The following is a 26,570-nucleotide window of genomic DNA, read 5'->3' on the forward strand; positions in this document are numbered from 1 at the left end:
CCACGCTGCAAATAGACAGAATAACTAAAACATATTCAAGTCCCACAGAGGGCAGAAGCTGACTAAAATCCACTTGAAGGTGTTCAAAGGGCCCTTCAGGTGTGGCTACCACTTATCTAGGACCCCACGGTGATGTTTGCATGTCCCTATTTGTCCCCAGTGGCTTAGGACCATCTAGTAGGGATCAGAGCTTCAAGGAGAGCCAGGTGGGAACCTCACCTACTCCTTCACCTCAACCTCAGCCCCTGCAAAGCCCCTCAGTTATAAATTGCCCAACTTTCTCCCGCAGTGGTCTGCTGCCCCTCTCTCCAAAGGCACTGTTGCCTCTGCTCCCCACCCCTTAGGACAGTCATCACTCTAACAGATTCTCCATCTGATCCCCTTCCCTAGGCCAGGAGTTCTCTACATCCTCAAATAGCCCCTGAGGCAGGTCTGCTCACTGTCCCCATTTTACCTGGCTGGAAACTGAACCTAGGGGGAGGCTGGACAGAAAGTTTCTCTTTATGACCTCCAGTGAAAGGTGGGGATGGAGGAATTCGCAGCCCATGGCACAGCGTCTCAGGAAGTCTGGCCCCCGGCACCCTCCTTGCTTCCTGGCCTAGTTCCAACCCAAGCACACCCCTCCCTCTGGTTCCAACTACTCTAAGGATCCTAATCCACCTCCTCCCTCTGTCCTTAGGGCAAAGACCTGCAGACCCTTTCCTTCTGAGATGCTGATGGACCCCTAAGACTTTTCTAAAGCCTCCATAACACATTACTTCAGACTGAGTGGCTCAAACAATAGAAATGTATTTTTTCACAAATCTGGAGGCTAGATATCTGAGATCAAGGTGTCAGCAGCACTGATTTCTCCTGAGACCTCTCTCCTTAGCTTAGAGGTGGCATTTTCTCCGTGTCTTCACATGGTATTCCCCCTGTGTACTAATTACACCAGTCTTAATGACACCATCACACTGAATTAGTGTCCACGTATTGCCTTTATTTTACCTTTTTTTAAAAGACCTATTTCCACATACAATGACATTCTGAGGTATTGGAAGTTAGGACTTCAACATGAACTTTGGAGCATACAATTCAGCCCATAACTAACACATCTTTTCATCGGGAGCTAACACTTAGGAGTTCTCCTGAGAATGACCACATTTAACAGCCCCAAAATCACAGCCCTGTAACTCACACATTGCATTCTGAGGTGTTATCACAAGAGAAATGAAACATACTGTATAAAGAATCATAACTGTAAGAATCAAACAAATGTCTATAACAACCGATAAAGCCAAAAACTGGAAACAACTCAAATATCTAAAACAGATGAATGAATAAAGAAATAGTGGTTTGTCCACTGAACATTACATTTCTTGACCCTTAAAAGAAAAAACTAATTACACAGACCCACTGACAAATCTCAAAATAAATATACCAAATGAGGACACCCAGAGGAAAAAATTTAAACATTTTATTCTCAATCACATAAAATACAGAAAATACAAATGAATCTATTGTAAAAGAAAGTAAAAACCAATGTTTGCCTGGAGGAGAGAGAGAGATAATTAAAGGACATGAATGAATATGGAGTGATGCATATGTACAATGTTATGATTGTGATGATGGTTTCATGGGTTTATATGAATATCAAAACTTACCAAATGGTACACTTTAAATATGGACAATTGTTTATTAACCATACCTAAAAGGCATTAACAGTATAATAAAAAAATTTCTTTCTGTTTTCCAAAAATAAAATTTGGCCAACCTATATTGACCCCATCATATCCCTTGTAATGCCTTGGGATCAGCACCTTGCCTCAGTGGCAACATATATAAGTGAGCAATGAAAGCCATTTCCACCTGAGTGATCGGGAATGCAGGCTGGGTACCAAAGCCCACAATGCTGGACTGAGATCTTCCTTCTTTCTATTCTTGTTTTCCCTCCTGTGCAGCAATGGCCTTAAGGTGAACAATGCAGACAAACTACAGGAATCTGTAAAACCATTAGATTATTTTCTGACAAGGCCCTCAGCTACACAAGACTCATAGTTCAGGAGGATCTGAGAATTTTTTTTTTTAAGTTTATCTATTTTGAGAGGGCACAGAAGGGCAGAGAGAGAGAGAGGAGAGAGAATCTCAAACAGGCTCTGCACCAGCAACACAGAGCCCAGTGCAGAGCTTGAACCCACGAACCACGAGATCATGACCTAAGCAGAAACCAAGAGTTGGACGCTTAACTGACTCAGCCACCCAGGTGCTCCTACCCGGGGAGGATCTGAGAATTTCTGTTCCTGTTCATCCTTCACAGCCTTACCAACTGGAATGATGGCAGGCACCCTTTTATTTTTTCATCTTTTTGTTTTTGTTTTTGAGAGAAAGAGAGAGAGAGAGAATCCCAAGCAGGCTCCCTGCTGTCAGCACACAGCCTGACACGGGGCTCAATCTCATGAACCATGAAATCATGACCTGAGCCGAAATCAAGAGTCAGACGCTTAACTGACTGAGCCACCCAGGCACCCCTGGAACAATGGCAGGTGCCCTTTTAAAAGAGGCTCATTCCAACCAGATGTTGCAGTCTCTTGCACTCTTCTATTTACCCACTGTTTGTATACAATGATAATTTCCCCATAGTCTTTCAGCCAGTGACACTACCACACAGAATTCTGGACATCAGGGTACATCACTCGTTTGCAGGACCTGGGTACAGAGTTCCTGCACCAGTGCTGAGCACGATACAGTATCCCCTGCAAAGCAGAGAACAATTTTATGTGGTTCCAAGAAGTACCAGAGGTTGTCACAACTGCCCCCTCTTCAGGGTGAGCTCCAACACCACAAAATGTCCTGTATCTAGGCTACAATTCAGCCACAAAACCTGACATAATTTCCTTACAGGCCTTGGGCAGCAATGCAAACAAGGACCAAACTAGAGAGAGGACTACCATCATCCCATCCCCCTGAAGTGCACAAACATTCCACTGTTCTGAAACCACCCCATAAGAGTGAGTCTAACCCTCAAGATAAAGGCGACTCAAACAATTAGGCCTTTGTTATAGCACAAACCAGAATGACGGAGGCAGGCTGTTCCTGGGTTGGTGACTTGGAGGCTAAAAATTCCACAAGAGTCCCCAGACCAACAACATCCCTAAAAAAGTGACTTGGAAAGTCAGATGGAGTCCTCTGGACCACAACTGGGTCATCAGACAGAAAGGAATGAGTATTTGGGCTTCTCACATATTTACCACAAATGGGAAAACAGGAAGGTTTACTTCTCTGAACATGTCAAGATGGAGAAATGATACACGTGTGGCACCTGCCATGTGGCAGAGGTGAATGGCTGCTGCTACAGAATCAACAGTAATAAAAACCCGACACGGGCCTACGCTGAAACATGCAATGCAGCTCCCACATACCTGCCATTTATTCTGATGTCTGGATGCATGAGGCTCAACAGGCAGATGGCACCCTCAAAAGAGATTGCCTTGAGTGCTGTTACACTGAACAAGGAAACACATTTGCTACACAACTAAGTTGTTTTTGCCATGTGCACTTTGTGGTAATCAATGAGGTAAGGCCTTTGGCTAATGGCTTTCTCATTCAAGACACTCATAAGGCCCAATCCAGTATGAACTCTCTGGTGTCGAGTGAGGCCAGAGCTTTTACTAAAGGATTTCTCACACTGGTTGCACTTATATGGCCTTTCTCCAGTGTGAACCCTTCGATGGTCACTGAAGTTGGAGCTTCGCCTAAAGGACTTCCCACATTCACGGCACTCATATGGCCTTTCTCCAGTGTGAACTCTCTGGTGTTTAAGGAGCGCAGAGCTTTGGCTAAAAGATTTCCCACATTTGCTGCACTCATAAGGCCTTTCTCCAGTGTGAACTCTCAGATGTAGAACAAGGCTGCAATTCTGGCTAAAAGATTTCCTACATTCACTACACTCATAAGGCTTTGATCCAGTGTGGACTTTCTGGTGTTTTAAGAGACTGGAACTGTAGGTAAAGGATTTCCCACATTCACTGCACTCATAGGGTCTTTCTCCAGTGTGAACAGTATGGTGTTGCAGGAGTGCAGAGCTTTGATTAAAGGACTTCCCACATTCACTGCACTCATAAGGCTTTTCTCCAGTGTGAATTCTCCGATGCTGAATGAGGTTGGATCTTTGACTAAATGATTTGCCACATTCTCCACACTCAAAAGGCCTTTCTCCGGTATGAACTTTCCGATGGTTATTCAGGCTGTAACTTTGGCTAAAAGATTTCCCACATTCACTGCACTCATAGGGCCTTTCTCCAGTGTGAACTCTCCGATGTTGAAAGAGGTTGGAGCTTTGGCTAAAGGATTTCCCACATTCCCCACACGCATAAGGCCTTTCTCCGGTGTGAACTCTCTGGTGTTTAATGAGGCTGGAGTTATGGCTAAAAGATTTCCCACACTCACTGCACATGTAACATCTTTCCCCGGGGAGGACTCTCTGGTGATGAACAAATGTGTGTTGGTTGCTGAGAGCTTCTGTGCAGTCTCCCCAGTGGTGTTGAGTTTTTCCCTTGTGGAAGGCTGCCCCACACTCAGTTCCATTGTTTGACTTCTCCCCACTGTGTGTGGCCTGTTGCTGGAGGAATCCCGAGCTGACCAGGAAGTCCTTCTCAGTCTCCCCACAGATGAAGGGCTTCCCTGACACATGCCGTCTGCAGCTCTTTGCCACCGAAGCTCCACTCGCGCTGCTTCTGAAGGGCTGATCTCCAGTGTGCTCCTTCTGCTGCTGCTGAAGGTTTCCGCTGAAATAGACTCTTTTCCCATGTGTCCCACCAGTGTACAATTTCTCATCGAACTGGGTTTCCTGGTGCTCAGCCAACTGGAAACTGTCTTTCAAGACTGGAGCACACACCTCACAGGGGCTGGCCTTCTGGGGAGAAAGACCTGCCTTGGGAGTCCTGACATGTGACACTCCTTCTACAGAAACGCTCTGCTCAGAAGGTGCCTCTTCATTCTCTGCTCCATGCTGACAACCTGAAAGCAGGAAATGCTGGTGAAGCGCACAGTGACTTTTGTGGGTGGGCAGCCCCACACATGTGTGTGTCTAACAAACCCAGACACGAGTCCGTGAGATTGCTTATAGGACAAGAGGTTCAAGTTCAGGCTGAGGATGAGGCCGCTTAGCAGTACCGGGCCACTTATGATCACAAAATGGGGGTGGGGGGCCTCATGAGGTGAAATAAACAACACTGAGGACAGGCAGGGTCTACAAATAACTTTCAACAGGACCTAGTCTGCTGGGCAAAAGGGTGTGTTCAGGCCCAGGAAAATTCAACAGTGAAAGAGAAGCTGGTATGCAAGGGCTGTTGAAGAATCTATGTGCACCTCAGGACACGGTACACAGGAACCGATATGGAGAGCACCCCAAATAGAGCAGTGACAAAACCGGTCAAGATGAGGAGTCCAGAGAGGTACAGATGAGCCCAGGGTGGGAAGCAAGAATATAGTGTTGAGTAGCAGTTGACCAGTCACCTCAGTGTGAAGAATGGGGAAGGAAAGGCACATATGAAGTGTGGGTGCCACTGTCATTACCAACGAAAGACCAGTCCCACGGAATAAGTTTCTGGTATGACATGTACACAGCCCTGGGGTCCTGCCCTTTCCCAGGTGTGTCACTGTTCAGAGCCAGGCTCCCTCTGAGCCCATCCTGCTTTAGTTGGGTTCATATCTCTTCTGTGAACCACAGCAGGCTCTCCCACCCCTCCCCCGCCCCTAAGATGGGCAACTATGTGGCACCTGGATGATGCAAGTACTGAGGGGAAGACAGGAGGTGAGCAGCCAGCACTGACCAAGCACAGCTCAGTGCACAGCAGCACAAGGGAAAGAAAAGTTAAGTATCATAAAGAGAACCTCCAAGGAGGGTCCTGCAAGAACAGACCGTGGTCTACGTAACAGTGATGAGGTCAGTGATGGCAACCTCTGGCCCAAGCAGGAATGAGGAAATGTTAGCCAGAAGAAAAAAGCAGAACCTGGGATTCTCAGGTGCTTTGTAACTAGAAGAGTCACCTGGCAGGGAGAGGGCAAGCAAAGTGACTGGAACACTCCTGACCCTAGTTCTTTCCCTGAGAGGCTTAGCAGTAGCAGGTGTTGGGGCTGCTCAAGGAGCAGGCAGTGCACATACCTCAGCCCAGCCAACCACACTGCCTACTCAAGAAAGTGGGGAAGGAAGCGGCGGTCATGGTCCTGATGAGAGGGCAGACCTGCCCTTGGGGGAAAAAGGGAAAGGGAGAGGCTAGCTCAGGGCAGAGGTGGGTGTGCAGACCTTACCCAGGGAGGTTACAAGTGCCAAGTTCTCCAGCATCACATCCTGGTACAGGCGTCTCTGAGCCTCCTCAAGGAGACCCCATTCCTCCCCGGAGAAGTACACGGCCACATCCTCAAAGGTCACAGTGCCCTGGCAAGATGGAGACAGATGAAACCATGAACAGCCTCTCCCCCCAAGATGGCAATCCATCCCCTACACATCTACCCCTCACCCATCTTCCTCCCGAGCGTCCAACACAGAAGAGAAGCCAGGCCCCAGCACCGCTGGTGCCACTGTCTCCTCACAGGCCCAGTGATTACAGGCACCGGCGATGAGCAGATGAGGATAAAAAAGTAGCAAACAAGGGTCTGGCACAGAAGCATTCACTCATTTCTGCTAAGCAGTCCCCTGATACGGACAAATCATGTAATTCTCAATACCAGGGCCCTGGGGCACCAGGCACACACGCTCTGCAAGTACACATCACTCTCGAGGCTGCACATCCCTCACATTCCCAGACACGGCCACCACCAGCTTGCTGCCCCACACACCTTAGGCATCTCTTTGGCCTCACTACTGTGTATTACGGTATCTCCACCACCTCTTCCTCACCCCACTGGTGAGAGTGGGGTTGTGTGCTAGGGTTATGGGGATGGCAAACACAGGGCACCTACCACCGGAGAGATGACATCTAGTTTTCTAACCATATACAGTCACAGTCTGGGAGAGGGGGACGCCACACGCGACACAGGGCCACACGGGGGCTGCACTCTGGGAAACAGCCAACAGCCAGTGGTTGTGAGATCCAAGCTTTGTTACAGCAGTAGAAAGAGGGGCCCCTGTCTCCTGTGGGAAGAGGTCACTGACTGATTTGTGACTCCACGGGCAGGTAGGGAACTGAAACCAACTAGAGGGCTACACAGGAACTGCTCCTGATCCCTCGATAAAAACGCTGTTTGGTTGGGAGATCTTACTTGTGGGAGCAGAGTGGGGAGGGGAAGCAGCACGCTGGCCGTCTGAGGTCCCCATGGTTCCCGGACATGGGTGCAGCACACAGTATTGGATCCTAGATTCAGGCCTTGCACCACAACCGACGACGGCATCCACGGGATGCTCTGCAAATTCAGACAGGACTGAATACTGCTATTGACTTCCCAGGACTCGCACAAAGTCACAGGCCCTCATCCTCCTATGATGGCTTCACTGCTTGGGTCTGTTCCTGGCCTCAGACTTGGGGATCTCAGATACCCGCAGCCCTATTCCACTAGGTGCTGCACTTCCTGTCCCCAAAGCAACCACAACCTTCCTGGGTCCGCCTAACCCTCATCCAAAGCCCAGCTCCATCAGTGGCCCACCTTACTGACTCTCACAAATGACCACATTTGCCCTTGACCTTATCCTCCGGGCTGAATGAAGCACCCCAGGCCCCAACAAAGTCCTCACCAAATCCTGGTGAGTGCACAGAGTGGTGAATGAACACCTGCTCTAGTCTGCGTGACATCTTGCCTCGCTTATCTATCCCTTGTCTCTGCATCCACCTCATGTCCACCATTGCCTTGGAAGCCTTAGCCACCTGCCAGACTATCTGTCCCCGACATGTCCTGCTCTCAGGACCACTTACCTGCTTCATTTGTGTTTGTGAAGCCTTAACCTATCGCCCAGGTACCCAAGCAAGAGACTCACCCATGGCCCCCACCCTCCTCTACCTGGTCCCCAAGCAGCTTTACAGTCATAACCTGAAGATTACCCGTCCTTTTATTTCTTATTTTTTGAGGGGGGGGCATATGCGTGCATGTGCACGAGGGGGGCAGGGGCAGAGAGAGAGAGAAAACCCTAAGCAGGCTCCACACCCAGCACAGAGCCCAACAGGGGGCTCGATCCCACGACCCTGAGACCATGACCTGAGCTGAAATCAAGAGTTGGACGCTCAACCGACTGACCCACCCAGGTCGACCAAAGATCACTCCCCTTAAACGTGACCATGGGGGCGCCTGGGTGGCTCAGTCGGTTAAGCAGCCGACTTCGGCTCAGGTCATGATCTCACGGTCCGTGAGTTCGAGCCCCGCGTCGGGCTCTGTGCTGACAGCTCAGAGCCTGGAGCCTGTTTCAGATTCTGTGTCTCCCTCTCTCTGACCTTCCCCCGTTCATGCTCTGTCTCTCTCTGTCTCAAAAATAAATAAACATTAAAAAAAAAAAACAAAAAAAAAACATGACCATGGCTCACACACCTGTACCCACCTCATTTTGGATGCCTCCATACTGAACCCTTCCCCTGATTTTTAGACCTATGCGCACATCTGCCCACATCACGCATCCATTCGGTGGGCTCTGAAACACCCCAGACTCTCAACATACCTAAATCAAATACTTCCTGATACTCCCCTCCCCGTAGCGAATATTACTTCTGCTGCATTCTTCGTGTTAGACCATGGACCTTCCACTCCTACAGCTGCTAAGGCCTAAAACACTGGGCTCATCCCCGAGTCCTGTATTTCACTCCTTCTCCCTCATTAGAGAATTCAGTTGCCCCTTTTCAAACATGCATCCAGAGTCCAACCACTTTTCCTAAGCCACAACCCTGGTCCGTTAACCTTCGCCTGGACGTTGGCATATCCTGCAGCCCCATCTTCCCTCCTGCTGCTTCGGTCCCACAGTCTGCTCTCCACTCTGCAGCCAGATGGAGTCTGGGAAGGCCTTATTAAGATCGCTTTCTGGGGCGCCTGGGTGGCTCAGTCGGTTAAGCGTCCGACTTCAGCTCAGGTCACGATCTCGCGGTCCGTGAGTTCGAGCCCCGCGACGGGCTCTGGGCTGATGGCTCAGAGCCTGGAGCCTGCTTCTGATTCTGTGTCTCCCTCTCTGCCCCTCCCCCGTTCATGCTCTGTCTCTCTCTGTCTCAAAAATAAATAAACGTTAAAAAAAAATTATAAAATAAATAAATAAATAAATAAACATCCACTTTATTTAAAAAAAAAAAAAATCGCTTTCTGCCTCTGATTCACACCTCCTCATCACCTCCAGAATATACACCCAACTTCTCCCTTGTTCCAGCCGTGACTCCTGTCCCCCTGCTCCTGTTCCCACATAGAAGGACAGCTGTGGTTTTCTGAACACCCTCAGCCGGTTAGACCCCTAAGCACCTGCATATCTTAGAACCGGTTCCTGGCAGAACTCTCCACACCTGTTTAGGTCAGTTGCCACAGATGGAAACGCTTCTACATAAAGGCCAACAAGGACTTAGGATCCTCTGCTGGGGGTTTCCCCAGGGCCCCCAGACCCAAGCCTGGGGGGAATGACACTTGAGAGCCCCAGGACACCACATCCAGAGAATATGGAGGTGGGGGGTCAGGGCCAGCGAAGGGCTGAAATACCCCCCAATGACCTGCGTAAGGTCCACAGCGCTTCTGCCGCAACGGGAAACTGTGCAGAGAGGCTGGAAATAGAGGAAATAGAAATATAGAAAAATAGAATCCACGGCTGGGTTCGACGGGCTCACACTTCCCGTACACCCTGGCCCTGGAGGCGACTGACTTCATGCTGGCTGTCTAACGTCTGTGCCTCAATGCTGTGTCCCCTCTTGCCAGCTGTGTCGCCTGAACTAAGATCCAACCTCCCGATGCCTCAATGTCCTCATCACTCCCGTCCGGCCCGCTCTTCCTTTGAACCGCCTTTGGGAAACTTTTAGATCCCAAACGGAGATTGTGTCCCTCCTTTGGCCAGAACTCTCCTTGGCGTCTAGAATCCTCACATGAAGGGACAACCCTCCAGACCGCCAGTACCCCCGTGACCCCGCCGCACACCCTCTGTTCCCAGAGAGCAGAAGGCGGACCCCACATCCCCGATTCCACCCCCTTGAGGCCCCCCTGCAGCCCTGCACCATCCCACCCCTCCTCTGCAGCCCGCTCCCGCACCCCGTCATGCCGGCGCTCAGATACGGGGTCCCCACCCGCGAGCGCCTCCCCGGCCTGGACACCGGGACCTGGGCCGCAGGGACGCGAGCAGACGCCCCGCGCTCGGGCCTCGAGGGTCTGGGTGGGGGAGGGCGGGGAGGGCCCTTGGGGCCGCGCGTTTACCTCAGTCGGGTCCCTGCGCGCGGCCGCCGCCATCGGACCCCCTGGGAGAACGGACACCCGGGCCCGCGGTCCTTATCCCGACCCCGGAACGGGGTAGCCCAGACGGCGTCGCCGACTCGTGGAGCCGTCTGCGAGGCGGGGACACCGCTTCTCCTCGGGCTTTGTCAGTTAGTCGCCTCGGTCCCGAACATTAGCGGGTGAAGACTAATGAAAAGAGGCAAAAATACCGCCAGGGGGATGAAACCAGAAGTCCCGCCCCGACGTTAGGCGCACACCGAGAAACGACTCTCTTTTCTGTCTTCATTGGTCAGAGATGCCGTCCATCGACGCGCGCTCTTCTGGGTAATGTAGTTCACAGGCACCCAGCGCCAGGATTAAAACACTCCTATGGACCTCCCAGAGGAAAGGCGGCTCCCCTTCGAGGGCTCAGGAAATCGGGGGCTTACATCCCAGGCCAGAGGGGCTCCGCTTCTTCTTAAAGGGTCCATACCCAGATTTCTGGAGAGTGACGTCTGCAACTGATCACCCAAGTGTTTGGAGACGTTATTTCAGATTCCCTGATGCTCAGCATGGTCCCAAAACTAAAAACGATATTTCATATGTTCCCAAAGGCTACAGATCCAAATGCACATAATATTCCCTAGAGTCAGTTAGGTACAAAATACGTCGCTGGAAGCAGAACCTAGTAAACCTCATCATCCTACAAGTCAAATACTTACACCCGGAACCATTACAGACAGTTTTGTCAATCTGTATGTTTGGTCATGGACAAGGTAAAAATGTTCCGTATAGGGCCATGACAGAGAAGACACAGGATGGATGTGAGGCCACTGTGAAGTAAGAGATTTTTTTTGTTGTTGTTGTTTTGAGAGAGAGAGAGAGAGAGAGAGAGAGCGCGCGCTTGAGGGGGAGTGAGCAGGGGAGGTGCAGAGGGAGAGAGAGAACCTTAAGCAGGCTCCACACTCAGCAGGGAGTCCCACACAGGATCCACTGAACAACCATGAGGTCATGACCTGAGCCAAAATCAAGAGACTGTTGCTCAACGGAATCAGCCACCCAGGCGCCCTGAAATAAGAGTTTTTTGTTTTGTTTTGTTTTGGTTTGGTTTGGTTTTTTGTTTTTAATGCATCCATAGAAAACACCTCCCTAGTCTGATCATTAATTTTTGTGTGTCCAATTCATTGAACAATACTTTTATCCATTTAATATCTTCATATCCTGGCATAAACCCAGTTCCTTTTAGGAATCTAACATCTTCAAAAGAGGACAATGTAATAAATGTTATTTTGGGAGGGGACAGTGGCTGCAGTGCTCAAAGATGGAGCATGTAGGCAAAGGCTGTTCTCCACCATGAGGTACCTGGGTACTTAAAACCATGATTTCACCTCGTTGTTGGGAAGTGATTATCATTTCTCTTGCAGAGATTGTTCTGTATGGGGATTTGGTATTATCTCAGAATCATAGCTGCAAAATGCAAATTACAAAAAGTTTTTAACCAATGACTATGTAGTAATTAGGGGTGGTGGCAGACAGAACTCTGGTGAAACATCAGTGGATGGGGAAAAAGTTAAGCCCTCAGAGAAGTGTTTGTTTGTTTTTTTTTAATTAGAGAGAGAGAGCATGCGCGTGAGTGGGGCAGAGGAGAGAGAGAGCGCACACGAGAATTCCAAGTGGGCTCCATGCCCAGTGTGGAGCCCAATGTGGAGATCCATCTCACGACTGTGGGATCATGACCTGAGCAAAAATCAAGAGTCAGATGCTTACCCGACTGAGCCACTCAGGTGCCCCAAGACCTTAGGGAAGATTCAGCATTTGTGTCTGAGAACAGGAATAATTAGGTTGAAAACATAACCAGAATGGTCACTCTGATGGTTCTCCAAAATGAACTCTTTCTTCATTCTTGAAAACATTGTACATTATCAGTGCAGGAAAGAAACAATGTAGACAGAGTAGACAGAATTGTAAAAATGAACAGAGTAGCTGAGGCTTACTGTATAGTGTTATCCTTTTAGAATTGTGTCTGCTCATATGTGTGTAATTCTGTTGGCATCCGTGGATTCAAAGTGGTTTCTATAAAAGGTGTTTGTTGTGGTAAAACTGAAAATATATTTTACAGTCAAATGCTCTACCCCTAAGCTACACCCCCCTAAAAACATATTTTGTGTACACATTTGCACTATGCTTTTCTCACTTAACTAAATATCTTGGACAACCTAAAGCCACTTCCTCATTTGACACCCACTGCTTCTTATTTCCACATTTACTAGACCTAAGCCTGATTCTTTTTTTTAATGTTTCTTTATTTTTCACACACACACACACACACACACACACACACACACAGAGTGGGTGAGGGGCAGAGAGAGAGGGAGACACAGAACCCGAAGCAGACCCCAGGCTCTCAGCTGTCAGCACAGAGCCCAACTCGGGGCTCAAACTCACAAACTGTGAGGTCATGCCCTAAGCTGAAGTCAGACACTTAACCACCTGAGCCACCCAGGTGCCCTGTAAACCTGATTCTTTTTAAAGATTGCTGTGCACTTCATTGTCCTCCTGCTCCATGGCTGACTGGCTGGCCCAGCCTACAGATCTCTCCTATGTGCCCCCGGTGCCCTTCCTCCACGCCCACAGAAAACTGTAGAGACTTCTAGGGTAGTCCCTTGTCCACCCAGCCACTCTCAGGAGTCCTCTGTACTGAGAACTGGTCCCGGGCATTAAGGCCAAGAGGCTGGTGACACTGACACAGACTTAGGTTCCAGATCCCTGTGGTTGGGGTGCTGTGGGGTCTTGGCGCCCTCCTCAGAGTCCAGAAGGCAGAAGCAAGGGCCACATCATGCTGGCTGCCTCCTGTCCCTAAGAGGGTGTAGCTGAACCACGGGAGGGTTCGTCTGCCAGATGCACAGCAAGCCAGAGAGGACTAACACCCAGCTTTCAAAGTGAAGAAAGATGAGCTATTTATTGGTGTGGCAGCGCCCAGAAACACAGGAAGCTACTGCTCAAAGTCCTGCACTTCCTAATGGGGCAAGGGATCTCTGGAAAAGGTGAATGCTATTGATTGAAAGTCCACGAAGTCATGTTAACAGAGGTTACTTACTTCCGGTGCCCTTTCATCTGGTCCCACGGAGGCCTGTTCTATCTCATGAGATTTAAAATCTAGAAAATGGATTCATTTCTTACGTTACAGATTTCATCAGGTACATCAGGTGATTACGTGTTTAGGATAGTGCTGATCAGCTGCTCGTACTTGCCTGAACTAACTACTTGTACGTGCATAAGCTAGTGTGGTTGCATCCCCTTGTGTTCCTTTGAATGGTAAGCAGACATTCCTATGTCTTGGGCCTGCATCTATGTGTTCCATGGCCAGTCCAGCTGTGCATGGGGACAATATGAGCTGCACCATTCCTTCTTTCATCAGAAAGATGGTTGCTGACTTCAACCAAGATTGTCCCCCTACATGCAGGGTCATTGTCCAGGTGGCAAAGGTTGGGAGTTAGACTCCAGAGTGAGAAGTGAGGACTCAGCCTCTGGAAGAGGAACATGGGATTCAGTGGATCGTATCACCCTGTCTGCACCTGACCTCTGCTGGGAAAGAGTGATGCTCTCTGCTTCTGGGGTGAGGGGGACCTAAAGAGCCCAGACTGAGGCCATAGATCAGCCTTGTCCAGGGAGATCCCCTCCCCTAAGGTCTAAGCAGCAGGATTTCCTGTTGCCTTCATATCCTTCAGCCTAGATCTCTGTTTCCTCCACCCTCTGCTCTCTGGGCTCTACATCCATGTGTAGCTTTGGGTAGTGCCCTGAAAGGAAGATGGAAGGATGTGCAACTTCATGTTCCATGCTTTCCCTCTGCCAGAGCCCTCTCTTTTAATTACATTTTAGCTATTACACATAGCAATAAACAAGGGATTGCATATTTTTTTTTAATTTGTTTCCACTTTTTTATACATCTACAAAACCAAGTTTCCAAGAGTTGGATCCTTTTTTTTTTAAACATTTATATATTTTTGAGAGACAGAGATAGAGCACAAGTCTCTGTGCAGAGAGAGGGAGACACAGAACCCGAATCAGCCTTCAGGCTCTGAGCCGTCAGCACAGAGCCCGACGTGGAGCTCGAACTCACAAACTATGAGATCATGACCTGAGCCAAAGTTGGACGCTTAAGTGACTGAGCCACCCAGGCACCCCTAGAGTTGGATCCATTTGTCAATTCCACTGGTGGCTTTTACCCTTAGTTATTGAGCAGAACACAGCTGCTGCTCCATACCACGGGTAACCAGGTGGCCCCTAGGAATCAGTTTCCTGACCTCTGCCCTTACATCTTTGATTTCCCCAAGCCACATGTCTCTGTGAGCCAGAGCTATTCTCACAAATCCCACTTCTCTAGCAACAAGGAATGACCCTAAGCGCCTGCACAAAGTTTTCCATGGCCTTTGAGGAGGGACTTTGGAAGGACCGAGGGGCAATCAGTAGGTAGGCCCAGCTCCTCCAGTGCAGCTGGCCAGCCACGGAGCGTGCAATGAAAGGCAACCAGTTTTTTAAGAGGCAGCTTCAGGTCTACTAAGTGTGGCCTTTAGGAGGTATCAGGGATAAAAGCCTGAAGTAGCTTTAGGTTGTCCAAGATACTTTGTTTTGTTTTGTTTTGTTTTGTTTTGTTTTTTAGCGATTATTTTTTTTAAACTTTTTAAATGTTTTTATTATTTTTGAGACAGAGAGAGACTGAGCATGAGCAGGGGAGGGGCAGAGAGAGGGGGAGACACACAGAATGTGAAGTGGGCTCCAGGCTCCGAGCTGTGAGCACAGAGCCCGACGCAGGGCTCCAACTCACAGAGGGTGAGATCATGACCTGAGCTGAAGTCAGACGCTCAACCGACTAAGCCACCCAGGCACCCTAAAAGCAATTATTTTTTCAATGTTTATTTATTTTTGAGAGAGACAGACCATGAGCAAGTGAAGGGCAGAGAGAGAGGGAGACACAGAATCCAAAGCAGGCTCCAGGCTCTGAGCTGTCAGCACAGAGCCAGACACGGGACTCAAATTCACAGACTGTGAGATCATGACCTGAGCCGAAGTCGGACCCTTCACCGACTAAGCAACCCAGGCGCCCCAATCCAAGATACATTGTTAAGGGAGACAACAAAGTACTGATCTATCACAAAACATGACTTTATTTTTACTAAGGAAAGCAGCTTGTACATATTTTAACATACAGACATACACAGAGGAATCCATGTGCACAAGCCATTCTAAAAGGATACTATACTTCAAACATTTTTCGCTCCGGAAGATTTAATTATCTGAGACTTTTGACATACTACTTTATAATTATATATGGTATAGGGCTCCTTCAATAAAAGATAGAAAATATTTTATACTTTCTTGTATTAGGAAAACAAATATGTACATATCCGGTTTTTTGTTTTTTTTTTCTCTTTGTTTTTGCCAACTTCAGTTTCTTTTTTTTAAGTTTTTGTAATGTTTACTTATTTTGAGAAAGACAGAGAGAGACTGTGCGTGACTGGGGGAGGGGCAGAGAGAGGGACACAGAGGATCCAAAGCAGGCTCTTTGCACTGTCAGCGCAGAGCCCGATGTAGGGCTTGAATTCATGAACCATGAGATCATGGCCTGTGCCAAAGTCAGATGCTTTACCGACTGAGCCATCCAGGCACCCCACCAACTTCAGTTTAAAAGGCCTACAGATGTAGACAGAATGTCTGTTAATGAGGAGAAATGTAGGTACATATTCTGGCAGAACACACAGCAGAATGGTGGAAATGTCTTCAATATGTATCAGAATCACTTGGAAGCTTGTTAAAACACACATTCCTAGGGCACCTGGGTGCCTCAGTCGGTAAAGCATCCAACTCTTGGTTTCCGCTCAGGTCATGATCTCATGGTTTCGTGAGTTCAAGCCCAGCTGCTTGGGAGTCTCTCTCTCTCCCCCTCTCTATTCTCCCCACTTCTGCTTTTGCTATTTCTCACAAAATAAATAAATAAACTTAAAAAAAAAACCATCAACACACACACACACACACACACACACACACACACACACACACATTCTTGAGCCTGATCCACAGTGTGCCTGATTCAGTAGATGTGGGTTCAGGATTCGGAATGTGCATTTCAAACGAGATCGTAGGTGACACTGTGGGTGAAGTCCAGGGATCAAACTCTGAAAACCAGAGGTCTAGGAAAAGTGGCATTGACTGGTTCCATGCCCCAGTCCACCACGATGGAGATTTGCAGGTTCGGAGAGGGAGAGCCAAGATTTCTCACCCACACACCCTGAGTGTGTCTGTAGTGAGCCAAGTAAAGGAATGGCCAGCTGGGCATGAGTCCCAGGCCCTCCACTGCTGAGATCTACGAAGACTGCACTGACTGAATTATCCAACAACTGCTTATTCTGCCTGGAACTTATCGCAAACATATCCATACAGTTCATCCCTCACAATTCCAAGTGTTTTCCCTTCTTATTAAGGAAGCCTCCCTCACTGGGCTGAGTAATATTACATTCTACATTCTAACGTAGTACCTATTTCCAAAGTTACTCGTTTTGTTCCTGGTCTTTCTTTCTTGAATACAACATGGCTCCCGTGACTGCAAGGGTCTTTATGTATCTTACGACGTAATATCTCCCATGAAACTAAAATAAGTGCCTAAAACCAAATATTTGTTCACAGATCATGAAGGAGACAAGGGAATAAACATGACATCTCAATTTCCCTGTATATTTGGTACAGTTCTGGTTACTCTAAATGCCCCCCTTTAACTTTTTCCATGCTTGGTACTGCTCAAATTTTTCAAGAGTGGAGATTTGTATTTTGGAGACAAAATTTCAGAGTAGCCATTCTGGTCCCATGCTCAGCTTGATTTGTTCGGTTTTGAGACATCACTGCTAAAATTTCTCTGAGACATTACCTTTTCTGACCTTCAACGGATGTTTCAACAGGGCTATTTCTGCCACCCCTGTTGAGTCACTACACACACATTAATAATAGCTCTTTGTAATTTGAATTTTATAAATGTTCTCCTGAGATCATATCAATTCTTCAATCAAAACAGTCCTCGCATCACAAAAGATATGATAACACTTTTCAGCAGTGAAATCATGGATTTAAGATACTCCCAGTATCTTCAGGTAGATATTGCATACAAGCTTTGCATACAGGCTCCAGCTTGGAATACTGCAGCCACTGACCAAATCAAAGTAGCATTTTCTCTCATGGATCTCTGTTTGAGATTGATGCTAGACTCCTAAAAGGAAGTGAATGTATTCAGGATATCAAATAAGACATATGAAGTGGATAAAAGTGTTTCTCAGTGAATGGGACAGAACAGTTGATTCTACAGGCAGGAGAGATGTTTTCTTGGGAATACACAGATCTGTTAAAGAAGAATTATTCAGACACTTGTTGAAACAGTAATACAAACTTCAGTCAGGACAATTCCCACAGGTGTAGGGACAATGGGAATTTGCAGTAAAGGCAAGAGAGATTGGACTCAACTTCACATTTTTTTAAAAGTTGGTATTTATGCCAAAGAGCACAGTTCAGGTGTGTGTGGGAGGGTGAGTGATAGAAAATCACTAGATTAAGGGGCGCCTTGGTGGCTCAGTCGATTAAGCGCCTGACTTTGGCTCAGGTCATGATCTCGTGGTCCGTGAGTTCGAGCCCCGCATTGGGCTCTGTGCTGACAGCTCAGAGCCTGGAGCCTGTTCAGATTCTGTGTCTCCCTCTCTCTCTGACCCTTCCCCAATCATGCTCTGTCTCTCTCCATCTCAAAAATAAAATAAACATTAAAAAAAAAAATCACTAGATTAGGGAAATTCCTCCTAAACTCACCTAAAAGATACTAACTGAAAGCAGGTCACTATAATGAGAGATCACCTGTGTGATGCCGAGGATCGAGGAAATTTAATCAGGTATCAATGGTGATCAGATATTCAGGAGGGGAGATTCTTGCCAAACCAACTGAAAAGGATTCTCGTTCCTGCCAAGGCCTGGATCTAGTAAAAAAAAAAAAAGTGTACAGTGTCCTAATTAAATACTGTGCAAGGAGAGACAGTCACATCTGTGTACTTGGGATTCTGGCGGCTCAACATCCTTCCTCTTATCTTTACTAATGTGGCACAATCTGGAGTATTTTCTCTCTTGACCAAGGGAATTTAATGCTCTGGATTGCACACAATTGAACTGAAATCAGATACTGTTTATTACCTTCCATTAGGCGTGGACACATTTTGTGTCTAAAACACTCAATAGAACGATGTGTTTCTTTGCTTTGTAGCCTTTGGGAGCATCACCAACAATATTCTCAGCCTCAGGGTGCACGCTGCCCTTTTCTGGTCTGAAATAAGTCTCCAAGCACTTGGGTGATCAGCGGCAGAGAGCCATGCACTCGTACATGGTTACATTCTGTCAAACGGGAGGGAAGCCTGCCCGTGTGTGCCTTTTTCCTTCGCCCCTCCAAGCAGACCTTGGCTCCTTACTGCAAGAGGACCCTGTCCGCCGCAACGGAATTGTGGAGACCACTTGATCCAGAAAGCCCTGAGCCGAGGTGCTGCGTCGTCCTCTAGTGAGAGCTAGAGGAGAGACTTCCGTGTAGACAATACCAAGGGGCGGCACGTGGCGACTGTCTCCTGAGAGGGGCCATGTTGGCGCTCTTAGTTTTGCTCACCTGGTAACAGGTTCCGGAGTTCCGCTTCCACAGTGACATAACCGGACCAAGAACGTGCGAGGGGAGGCGCCAACCCTGCTGAACCGTTAGGGGTTGGGGTCGCCACATCTCCTGGGCTGCCCCGACCCGAGAGGGACAGGGACCGCCCGCCCGGGTGACCACCGCCCACCCACAGAGTCCGATGGCGGTGGCCGCGCCCAGGGACCCGGCTGAGGTAACCGCGCGGCCCCAAGGGCCCTCCCCGCCTTCCCCCACCCAGACCCTCGAGGCCCGAACGCGGGGCGCCTGCTCGCGTCCCTGCGGCCCAGGTCCGGTGTCCGGGCCGGGAAGGCGCTCGCGGGCGGGGGCCCCGGGTCTCAGCGCCGGCGTGACGGGGTGCGGGAGGGGGCTGCAGGGGAGGGACACGTGGTGAGGGGCGATGCAGAGCACTGAGGCACGGAGGCTGAACTGCCAGCCGAGTCGAGTCGTAGTCTTCAGGGCCGGCAAGAGTTCGGGGAGCCTTGATCCCTGGAACCCGCCGTGGCCTCCCGCGTCCAAGACTGGACACGCCCCCATTTCCCGGGGCTGCAGGGGCGTTTATGGAACCGACACGAACAGGTGGGTGGGGTCCCAGTCCTCATTGGCCCCGACCCCCACCCCCTTGTCCTGGATTGTTGTGTCCCCTGGACTCTTAGGTGCCATTCCGCAAGTTTGGGGTCTGGAGACCCTGGAGAAACCCCAGGCCCGTGCCAGGAGTTACATGAAGGTGTTTCCGTTTGTGGCAACCAGTGTGGGGACGGTTGTCCCAGGGTAGCGAGGTTGTGCACACGCGGGAGTTAACACCCAGCCGGAACTATTCAGGAAACGAACGGTCCCTTTGTTTCGGTTGGGAACAAGGAGCAGGGGCACAGGAGTCAGGACCGGAACGACCGCCTGAGAAGTTGGGTGCCTCTTGCGGTGGGAATGGGAAGCCTGGATGTGAGCAGGGACGTGACATTACCAAGGGCCTCATGGGATCCACCCCGCTATAGCATGAAGTGTAGACTGCGAGTTCAGGGAGGAGGCTACTGTCATAGTCTCGGTGAGGGTTATTGGACCAGGGCCCTGGCTTACAGGTCGTTGGACTCGGGATGTGTGTTTTAAGTGACAACTCTATTTTCTAATGTTTCACCCTGTCACGGGATGAAACAGAGGATTCAGGGATACTTCCAGGGTTTTGTTCACATGGACATGGGGATGAGGCTGTCAACGGAGATGAGGAAGTTGGTAGTTTGAGTGATGTGTGGGCAGGAGATGTTTTGGGAGCACTGAGTGGACGCATTAAGTAGGCAGCCAACACACAGCTCCGGAAATCTGGGGGGCGGGGGGTTCAGAAGGGAGACCTCTAAAAATATCGTGGCTGCTGTGTGGGCCCAGGCGAGTGAGCTGGGGGTCACATCTGCAAGGAGCAGTCTTCTGGTTATGCAGGTAAAGCGATTATGGTGCCAGGAAGAAGGGGGGAGAAAGGGAGTTCGGGCTCGATACTTGGGTGATGGTGTGACTTGAGAGATGAGGGATGTAATGGCCATGAAGGGAGAGTGTGTGGGGACAGGATGCGCGGGCAGGTGGCCACGGTTTCTGGCAGAAGAGTAGACGCGAGAGGGATGCAGAGGCTGAGGAGTGACAAGAGCAAGAGGACGACAGTCAGGCCTGAGCCTGTGGAGCTTCTCCACTCTGCGAACTCTGCCAGGATGCGTGGGGACTTTGGTGCAGCCGGGGTGAGGGGGAGTGTTCGTTCATGCTGGAGGGTAAGGTCGCCTGTGACAGACACTAGGTCCTGCCGGTCTGAGGCAGGGTGGCCTGCCCAGAAGGATCTTGGGGCTGCCACCACTAGTGGAAACGACGGCAGGTCTAGAGTGGCGTTGATCCTGTTTGTCTCTACCGAGCACACTCTGGAAGCTGGTGCTCACTGTGGTGTGAGGCCTAGAGCGAAGACCCCTGTGATGCCCTATCTCTGTGTGTGCTGAAAGGAGGAGGGACTCACTTGGCCTGAGTGGAAGTTCTCCTCCTCCCTCTTCTGCTGCCGGTGAGGTTTCCAGGCCACACAGCCTTCTCCTCGAAGGTGCGTGTGCTGCTTAGCCCTTCGTGTGGGTTTCAGTTCCCTGCCAGCCCGTGGAGTGACTCAGACGGGCCGATAACGTCCTCTGACAGTGCAGGAGACACCCCACCCTCTCTATCCAATGAAGCCTGCACCCTCTGGCTCCTGGTTGTTCGCTCTTTTTTTTTTTTTTTTAATTTTTTAACGTTTTTTATTTATTTTTGAGACAGGGAGGGACAGAGCATGAACAGGGGAGGGTCAGAGAGAGGGAGACACAGAACCTGAAACAGGCTCCAGACTCTGAGCTGTCAGCACAGAGCCCGACGCGGGGCTCGAACTCAGGGACCGCGAGATCATGACCTGAGCCGAAGTCGGCCGCTCACCTGACTGAGCCACCCAGGCGCCCCATGTTCACTCTTTCAGAACACAACAACCACGCTCTGGGCCCGTCTGGGTGCAGTGTCCTCCTCTCCCAGGCGGTGAATACCTGTGGGTAATAAAGTGCTGTCCGTCTCCTCTGTACGGGGTCGGGTGCCGTGTGTTTAGTCATCCCATTGCCCTAAGATGGGACGCCCGCCCTCACCAGTGGGGTGAAGAGGAAGTGATTACAATACAAGTCACATATGGGGAGGCCGGAGACCTTTCTACAGCGTGGGACAGTGAGGCGGTGTTGACCATAGGCATGTGGTTGTGAGATCCAGTTTCCAGGATTGTGTGTAGTTAGGGAGGGAATGTGCCTGATGGCCTGGGGACCTGGTATTGAGACTTATGTGACCGTGGCCGCCACAGAAGAATAGCCTGGTATGAGTGGGTGGATCCTCTGTGCCAGGTCCACAACTTGGATAGTACTTGTCCACGAGCCTCTTGTGTCGGCAGAACCCTGTGATCAGTGGGCCCATGAGTGGGGGAAGAGCGCCTTGGCTCCCAGCACTGGGGCCTGGTTTCTCCTCTGAGTTGGGAGAATGGGGGAGGATGGGCATGGATTAGGGGTGGGTGGGGGAAGGGATTGTGGATCTTGGGAAAGGGGCTTTTTGTGGTTTCATCTGTCCCCATCATGCCAGGGCAGGGTGACCTTTGAAGACGTGGCCGTGTACTTCTCCGGGGAGGAATGGGGTCTCCTGGACGAGGCTCAGAGATGTCTGTACCAGGATGTGATGCTGGAGACCTTGGCACATATAACCTCCTTGGGTAAGACCCTCAAACCCACCCCTGTGCCCTGGGCTAGTCTCTGCCCTCCCCATGTCCCCAGCAGCAGTCTGTCTTTACTTTGGGACCACGAGCACTGCTTCCTTCCCCAGTTCCCTGGGTGGGTGCTGTAGTAGGTAAGGCTGGGGTCTGCGCACTGCCCTCCTTCCTGGAGTGGGACCGGCTTTCCTGCTGACGTGCAGGGAAGAGGGTGGAGTCTTGCGGTGGACCTAACGGACACCAGCTTCACTACCCTCTTCCTGCCTGGGTGACTTCGTCCACGTGCAAGGCATCTGCATGCTCCAGGTCAGCTGCCTTCTCTAGCTGACGCTTCGCCGTGCCTGCCTGTGCCCGCAATTACTTTCTCCGCCAGAGTTACTGCTTCCACGGACCATGGGCTGTTCTCACGAGACCCCCTTCCAGAGTTGTCCGGGGACTCTTTAGTTCTCTTTCCCATAGGCTGTCATGCGCTGGGCTGTTCTAGGCTGCTGGTGGCCACTCATCTGTCCGCTCCTTCTCCTTAGTACCTGTATCACGAAGGTGCCATATCCTTGCTCGTGGTGGGAGTGGGGCTGGATGGGGGAGCCTGTGGTGGTTCACAGGAGGTCCGGTGACCCACCCACAGGATGGCTCAGAGGCAGCCAGGCCCTGCAGAGTGGCACCTGCAGGAAGACGACTTCAGTGTTGGGTTCAGATGCCCCCAAAGCCTATTCTCTTTGACTAGTACTTTGAAGCCAGTGGCCGTACTTCATTTCTGTCCTTCCTTGCCCTTTTATGGCGCTTTGCCGAATGTCATCCCTGTTACTTGTCAGTTCTACTCTAACTTCCAGCCCGGGGTGAGCGTCACAGCTCTGGGCTCCATATGGCACCGGTTTTTCTCACCACTCCACCTGCAGCACTCTGCACAGTGGCCGCTGTGTATTCTGTCATGAGGTGTGGCCGTGTTCTTAAGCCGCCCCTCAACACCACCTGCCCTGTCACAGTCCTGTTTCCTTGAGCCTTGACACACCCTTCTGCACGGCATTGGTGTCATCACGATAAGTTCCTTTGGAAAGTTGTTTGCAGAGGACTGAATTGTAGACCTTTTGGCTCCTCTCTGTCCCGCCACATGCTTGGCCTTCATCTCAGAAGGCCTCTCTTATTCAGTGTTCTTTGTACCCCACTACTGCTGAGCAGCCCCATCCTCAACCTCAGCCGACTCTGTGGTCCCGCAGACAGGCCCGTGCATGGGTTCCCGGGTTTGTTGGCCACACATTTGTAGCTCGTGTACTAGCCTCCGTCCCGTCAAAGTCAGCCCGCGCTTCACCAGCATTTCCTGCTTTCAGGCTGCTGGCACGGAGCAGGGGACGAGGAGGCACCCGAGCAGAGCGTTTCTGTACAAGGAGTGTCACGGGGCAGGACTTCCAAGGCGGCTGTGTCCTCCCAGAAGGCCCCCCCTCGTGAGGTGTGTGTCCCGGACTTGAGGGAACTTTTACATTCGACCGAGCACCACGCGACACCTGGTGGACAGAAAGTGCACAAGATGGGGGCGTGTGACACACAGGTGTATTTCGACACAGACCTTGGGCACCAGCAGCAGCGCACTGGAGAGAAATGCTTCGGGAGCAACAGGGGCGGAGCCTCTTCTTGGAAGGACTACACATTCTGTGTGTCCGGGAAGCCCTTTTCCTGTGGCGAGGTTGTGAGGGACTCGTTGGCGAGCTCGAGATTCCTCCAGGATCGGGCCACACACACCAGGGAGAAGTCAGACAGGAGAGCTGAGTGCGGGGCGGCCTCTCACGGAAGGAGAACTCCGGGCACCTCGGGAGAGGGCGCCAAGGACCTCACTTGCAGACACACCCTTGTTCGTCACCAGAGACACCTCAGCAGAGACAGATGCTTCATGTGCAGCGAATGTGGGAAATCTTTTAGCAAAAGCTACAGCCTCAGTGACCACTGGAGAGTGCACACTGGGGAAAAGCCTTATGAGTGTGGGCAATGTGGGAAGTCCTTTAGGCAAAGCTCCAGCCTCATTCAACACCGGAGGGTTCACACTGGAGCAAGGCCTCACGAGTGTGACGAATGTGGGAAATTATTTAGCAACAAGTCCAACCTCATTAAACATCGGAGAATTCACACTGGAGAACGGCCGTACGAGTGCAGCGAGTGCGGGAAGTCCTTCAGCGAGAGCTCTGCGCTCCTTCAACACCGGAGTGTGCACACTGGAGAGAGGCCTTATGAGTGCAGCGAATGCGGGAAGTTCTTTACCTACCACTCCAGCCTCATAAAACACCAAAGAGTTCACTCAGGATCAAGGCCCTACGAGTGCAGCGAATGCGGAAAATCCTTTACTCAGAATTCCAGCCTCATCGAACACCGAAGAGTCCACAGCGGAGAAAGGCCTTATAAGTGCAGCGAATGTGAGAAATCCTTTAGCCAGAGCTCTGCACTTCTTCAACATCGGAGAGTTCACACTGGAGAGAGGCCTTATGAGTGCAGCGAATGTGGGAAGTCCTTTAGCCATAGCTCCAGCCTCATTAAGCACCGGAAAGTGCACACCGGGTAAGGGCTTGAGGAGTACGGTGAATTTGGGAAACGTTTACCCGTGTCTTCCATTTCCGTGACCGTTCAAATATTCACACCAGAAAAAAGGCTTTATGAGTTTTGAAGGTGGGAGATATTTACGTCCGTGTCCAAGCTCCTAAAACACCACAGTGTCCCTTCAGATGAAGGCCTGGGAATGTGGCCAATGGGAGAAGGGGCTGACTGAAGTCGAGCCTCGGTGCACTCCAGAGAACTCACACTGAAGAAGGGCCTTAGAAATGCCGTGACTGTGAGAAAGCCTTCAGCCAAAGGACTTACCTCATCGGAGATGACAAATTTCAAATGGGAGACCTACCTGAAATGTGCAGGTATACAGTATTTAGGTGTTCAGTGTGACAGCGCTGGAGGAGAGCCTTTCGGAAGGTGCCATTTGCCGGTGTTGAACCTCATACATCTAAACATCCACAGAAACCCTAGGGATGTGGCAGCTGCAGTGCACTTTGTTAACCTGCCCAGGGCCATGCTCCAGTGTCAGGGCAGGTCCCAGATGACCATGAACAGCCCGAGTACTTGCTCCTTCCCTGTGTCAGGGCAGGTCCCAGATGACCATGAACAGCCCCAGTATTGCTCCTTCCCCACTTTTCCTCTCTGAGGAGGTAGGGCATGGATCTCACCCAGTTTTGGCCTAGAGGACTGTTGGTGCATTGAAAAGGTGGACTGCATGTCTCAGGGCTGTTATTGTCCTCGTGACTCTAGAGATGGAAACCCCAGCCTCCCAAGTCACCAACCCAGCAGTCACCCTCCCATTGCTCTTGTTTGTACCATAATAAAGGTCTTACTGTTTAAGTCACTGTTAATCGTGGGGATTCCATTCACTGTGTGCGTGTAGGAAGTTAACTGTGTTTGCTAGCATGAGCATGTGAACAGATTCGTGTGCCTTAGAAGGGACAGTGTGACGGCAGAAGATAGCTCTCCAGTCAGAGTTTAGTTTGTATGGCTGCTTGAAGACTTTCAGGGAAGGCTGAAGGCTCTGTGATCCTAATTTATGGTTGGATGCCAGGATATTTTGTAGGGTCAGAGTTTCAATCCGAAGAGTGGCAGTTGTTAGCTGTTAGGACAACCTTCAGGGCTTCTAAGCAACATAAAGTTGTTGTCTTGTTCACGAGGGATATTGATGGTATAGGGAGTGCCCGGTGCTCTTGAAGGAAATCTATTCCCCAGGCCTGGCAGCACAGCCACAGGCCTTGATGTCCTGAATTCTGTAGGTAGCATCACTGGTTTTAAGACTATAAGGGCCATGGGCATGATCACTGTGACGCAAATTGGATTAAGAGAGAGTGCAGGAGACCAACAAACTGCAGTGATCCTCTCTGAAAAGGGCATCCACAGTATTTAGGCACTGTGACCTTGAAGGTTGAGCAGGTACAGAAAATCTCAGGACCTCCAGAAGGGTCTGTCTTGTGTAGCTGAGGGCCTGTCAGAAAAAATAATCTCAAGGTTTTGTGGATTCCTGTGTCCCCTCTGGACTGTTCACCAAAGTCTGTTATAGATGGCAGCAAAATGAGGACAGAGACAGGAGAGAGCTCTTAGTTCAACAGTGAGGCCTTTTTGACCCAGCCAGTGTCTTTGTTGAATGACACGGAAACACCTTCATTGCTCACCTAATTTTCCTGCCGCTGACACCTATGTCTTCTGATGAGGACACACATGGTGGAGTCAGTATGGTGGCCCAACTTGACATCTGAAGTGTAGGCAATCCAGACTTTTTTTTTCTTTTCTTTCCTCTGCTTATTTTAT

The 26,570-nt window shown here is 50.2% G+C and overlaps 3 protein-coding genes across 5 annotated transcripts in view; 1 reads left to right on the forward strand and 2 right to left on the reverse strand.

Annotated features, from left to right (window-relative positions):
* Positions 1-2,464: 2,464 nt before the first annotated feature.
* LOC122209192 (zinc finger protein 211-like) lies at positions 2,465-10,554 on the reverse strand. The gene is made up of 3 exons (XM_042920951.1): positions 10,336-10,554; positions 6,289-6,415; positions 2,465-4,995 (listed from the first exon to the last, which is right to left on the reverse strand). The coding sequence occupies exons 1-3, from the start codon at positions 10,366-10,368 to the stop codon at positions 3,512-3,514; spliced, it is 1,644 nt and encodes a 547-aa protein (XP_042776885.1). The 5' UTR covers positions 10,369-10,554; the 3' UTR covers positions 2,465-3,511.
* Positions 10,555-18,842: 8,288 nt separating this feature from the next.
* On the forward strand, positions 18,843-25,630 carry LOC122209194 (zinc finger protein 154-like). 3 transcript variants are annotated; one of them, XR_006197488.1, is made up of 4 exons: positions 18,843-19,223; positions 22,127-22,253; positions 23,576-25,313; positions 25,369-25,630. XR_006197488.1 is itself a non-coding variant. In XM_042920954.1 (3 exons), exons 1-3 carry the CDS (start codon positions 19,191-19,193, stop codon positions 24,793-24,795), a joined length of 1,380 nt encoding a protein of 459 aa, XP_042776888.1. In that variant the 5' UTR covers positions 18,843-19,190; the 3' UTR covers positions 24,796-25,630. The 3 variants fall into 3 exon arrangements, 2 of the variants coding, with proteins under 2 accessions (XP_042776888.1, XP_042776889.1); XM_042920954.1 differs by having other exon boundaries at positions 23,576-25,630; XM_042920955.1 differs by having other exon boundaries at positions 18,844-19,223; positions 22,132-22,253; positions 23,576-25,630.
* LOC122209191 (zinc finger protein 551-like) overlaps positions 21,413-26,570 on the reverse strand; it is a 28,072-nt gene continuing 22,914 nt past the window's right edge. The window contains exon 3 of the mRNA XM_042920950.1: positions 21,413-21,552. Within this exon, the coding sequence (XP_042776884.1) occupies positions 21,485-21,552 (68 nt within the window). The 3' untranslated portion in view covers positions 21,413-21,484. The remainder of the gene's footprint in view (positions 21,553-26,570) is intronic.

This window comes from Panthera leo, chromosome E2 (assembly GCF_018350215.1).
Source record: "Panthera leo isolate Ple1 chromosome E2, P.leo_Ple1_pat1.1, whole genome shotgun sequence".
Taxonomy (NCBI): domain Eukaryota; kingdom Metazoa; phylum Chordata; class Mammalia; order Carnivora; family Felidae; genus Panthera; species Panthera leo.